Source organism: Haplochromis burtoni, unplaced genomic scaffold (assembly GCF_018398535.1).
Source record: "Haplochromis burtoni strain Fernald_Lab_line unplaced genomic scaffold, NCSU_Asbu1 Contig_980, whole genome shotgun sequence".
Taxonomy (NCBI): Eukaryota; Metazoa; Chordata; class Actinopteri; order Cichliformes; family Cichlidae; genus Haplochromis; species Haplochromis burtoni.
This window is the reverse complement of record NW_024583341.1, coordinates 54,769-58,396: the sequence shown is the minus strand read 5'-3', so window position 1 is coordinate 58,396 and position 3,628 is coordinate 54,769. Positions and strand designations below refer to the sequence as shown.

The following is a 3,628-nucleotide window of genomic DNA, read 5'->3' as shown; positions in this document are numbered from 1 at the left end:
TCTCTCTTCATCGGCTTCCTGTTCATGACAGAATCAATTTCAAAGTGCTAACGCTGATTTATAATGATTTATATTTATGACCAGCTGCTTTTGGTTGCCCAATAATCTAGACCAAAAAGTAGAGGAGAACGAGCCCTTTCAATTATGGCCCCCAAACGTTGGAATACGTTGCCTTTAAATATTCGACACACTCCTTTTTTTGAAAGGTTCAGACTGGTGTGAGTTGATATGTTTATTATGTGTGTTATTATATTTTTATGTGAGCGTCATGGTTTTATCTTGTGTTTAACTCCTTTGTTTCTGTACAAAACTTTGGGCAAACTTTCCGTTTTTAAATGTGCTGTATAAATAAATTGGATTTGGATCTTCCCCACTGACCTTTGACCTTCAGCTGTACATGGATCATCTTCAGATCGTCCCCAGCCCTGCGGGTGGTGCAGATGTAGTTACCACTGTCAGAGACTGTGGGGTTTCTCAGAGTGAGGCTGAGGTCTCCAGTCTGCAGAGCGTCGACTCTCATCGATGTTCGACTGAAGCAGCGATGGTTCTGATCTTTAAGATCTACTCCGCTCTGCAGACGTACGTGGACTGTTGGGACCTTCAACTCATCACGGTCCCTCACTGCTGGTGTGGCACTCCTGGAAACATCAGCTGGTACCTGACAGGACAGCAGGACAGACTCCGCCCTCTCAAACACCTCCACCCCTGGGGCATGCTGGGAGTCTGAGGACAGAAACATGAAGCAGGTGTGATCGAGTGCAATGAAATGAAGCTGCAGGACAGAAGAACTCCAGAGGTGAACGAGGAGATGATACTGAAGGATAGATGTGTAGCATCTAAATCACACATGGTTTTAGGTCATTATGGGCGGAGTCTCAGAACTTTACCTGCAGTTTCAGACCCTGCTGCTGGAAACACACGACTCATCATGCAGGACAAATTTCCAGCCTGTGACTAGAGAAGATCCCAACATCCATCCTTTTCTGTTAAAGATGATCAGAGTGCTAAAACTGCTTTTTTCTATATGTGCTAGTCGTAAATCATCTTTACTCCTAATCAAAGATATAATTTATATATAAATCTGATCAATACATTAAAGGAGAAATGTAGCTTGAGTAGTGAACATTATTTTGTGTTTTCCTCTGATCAGCTGATCCAAGTACACGGAACAGAGAAGCTTTATTTGCCAGCCTATCAGCTTTAAACGGTGAGTCAGATAAAGGAGAGAAGAAAAAGCGGCGGTTTCATGACTCCGAGGATTGTTAGACATGATGATGGAGCAGCCACCACAGAGCACCTACATCACCTCAGAGTTCCCGTTACCTTCAACTCACCTGTAGAAACGGTCAGAGCAGACAGCAGCAGCACACACACACCTGCAACAGGACAGAGGTCACTAACGGTCACCAAAGGTCAGAGGTCATGATGAGGACAGACAGGTGTAGGAACATCAGCTCACCTGCAGCAGTCAGCAGAAACAGGCCTGAAAGTGAAGAACGCACTGATCAGAGATCAAATGGTCACATGACCAAAGAGAAGCATTCAGCCTGCAGTGATTGGTTACTGTTCCCACACATCAATAACCCACAGCGCCCTCCAGTGGTGGAAACACAGATAATACATGTGGAGGAGCATGAAGGAGACTCACAGCAGAGGCAGACGCTCCGTCTCAGACAGCCGTCACCTCCACAGCTCCACAGCTCTGCTCCCCGACCTCCTGCATCACACAGAGCAACATCAGCACAGGAGGAAACAACTCACTGAACATCATTAAACATTAGGAAACATCATCACTTGGAAAGGATCTTCAGTATTTCTGAGCTCAGACAGAAAAGTTTCATGAAATCTTTAATTTGAATCTGCTGCTCTGTGAAGAGATGAAGATGTGACTCCAGAGTCTCCAGCTGAAGCATCATCTATGTGAAACCAGATAAATGTCAACTAAAGCTGACCACGACCATTGCAAACACCTTCACCTCCAGAATGAGCGAAGCTTAATGGAGGGTGGAGCTTAGCTGGTAGCTCTGAGCATCATCTCGGTTAGAATCAGGAAGTAGGTCATCAAATGTAAAGTCTGACTGTCACTCTCAGAGAGCCTCGGGTTAAAGGGGTTACCTGGTTAGTCCAGGTGAGACATACCTCTCTGTTTCCTCCACAGAACCACACCTTCAACCAGGACCAGGACTACAGGGAGGACCAGGAGATAAAGAGGAAGGGAGGAGGAAGAGTGTGGAGAGGAAGAGGAGGGAGTAGCGAGAAGAAGAGGAGAGGTTGTACTGGGAGGAGAATCTACAGGAGAGATTATGAAGATTGTTCAGTCAGTTCATTATCAGGTCACCAGGCTGGTTTGTATCTATAAAAAGGAAGTGATGTCATTGTCCTGACCTCTGACCCTCAGAAAGCTCTCTGGAGACTTTCCATCCTCATTAGTAGAACAGGAATAGAAACCTTCATCGGACTTCTGGACTTTAGTGAGGATGTGCTTTGGTTTAGGATTATGTTCAAGTGGACTCCCTTGAATGAAGAAATAAGCTGCAGCTATTTTCCCATTGCTGCACTGCAGAGTGACATCACTTCCTGTCCACACAGGAAGGGCCGGGATCAGCAGAATCACACCTTCAAATCAAATAAAATCTGTTCAGTTTTATTTACACAGCGCCAAATCACAACAACAGTCACCTCAAGGACCTTTATATTGTACAGTAGCTCCTACAATAATAGATACAAAGAAAACCCAACAATCATATGACCCCCTATGAGCAGCACTTTGGCAACAGTGGGAAGGAAAAACTCCCTTTTAACAGGAAGGAACCTCCGGCAGAACCAGGCTCAGGGAGGGGCGGGGCCATCTGCTGTGATTGGTTGGGGTGAGAGAAGGAAGACAGGATAAAGACATGCTGTGGAAGAGAGACAGAGGTTAATAACAGATATGATTCAATGCAGAGAGGTCTGTTAACACATAGTGAGTGAAGAAGAAACACCCAGTGCATCATGGGAATCCCCCAGAAGCCTACACCTATTGCAGCATAACTAAGGGAGGATTCAATGATTAGCTGATGTTAATTCATGTCAGTTACTAATTTATTTATTTTCAGCATTGTGTAAAAGCCACCCCTCGTATTTTTTATAGTTTTTTATCATGAAGCAAGACTTTGTGTTCTTGAACAACAGTTCTGTTTGTGATCATCCTTCCAGGTTTTACTTTGGACATGCTCCATGGATCTTTCTCTCATTTCTATGTGAGTCCTTGTACGTGACCACTTTCAGAGTAGTCCTGGAACGAAGGGGAGGGGAGGCCGATCACCTCAGTGGGACACACTTCAGAATAGGCTGTTGGATTGGAAGGAGACTGTGCTCATTAAGGCGGATGAAAGCCTCGGCACTGTGTGAAACACAGAGACATCAGCCAACGACTCACATGATCTTCACATGTCACAGAATCTGTTTCCATCCATGGAGTCAGAGTACATGAAGGACTGTTGACTGTCAGCTGTGCTGTAACACAAAGTGACCACTGAAACCCTCCAACAGGACCTGCTCAGAGGTCCGCTGTGTTTCGTCTCACACTCTGATCCAATAACTGAGTGAAGGACTCACTGAGGAGGAGGAGCAGAGGAGCCGTCTTCAT

At 45.4% G+C, this 3,628-nt stretch overlaps 1 protein-coding gene across 1 annotated transcript; it reads right to left on the bottom strand.

The window, feature by feature from the left end:
- Positions 1-1,019: 1,019 nt before the first annotated feature.
- Positions 1,020-3,628, bottom strand: LOC121812956. The gene is made up of 4 exons (XM_042216242.1): positions 3,598-3,628; positions 2,386-2,616; positions 2,140-2,289; positions 1,020-1,717 (listed from the first exon to the last, which is right to left on the bottom strand). Exons 1-4 carry the CDS (start codon positions 3,626-3,628, stop codon positions 1,521-1,523), a joined length of 609 nt encoding a protein of 202 aa, XP_042072176.1. The 3' UTR covers positions 1,020-1,520.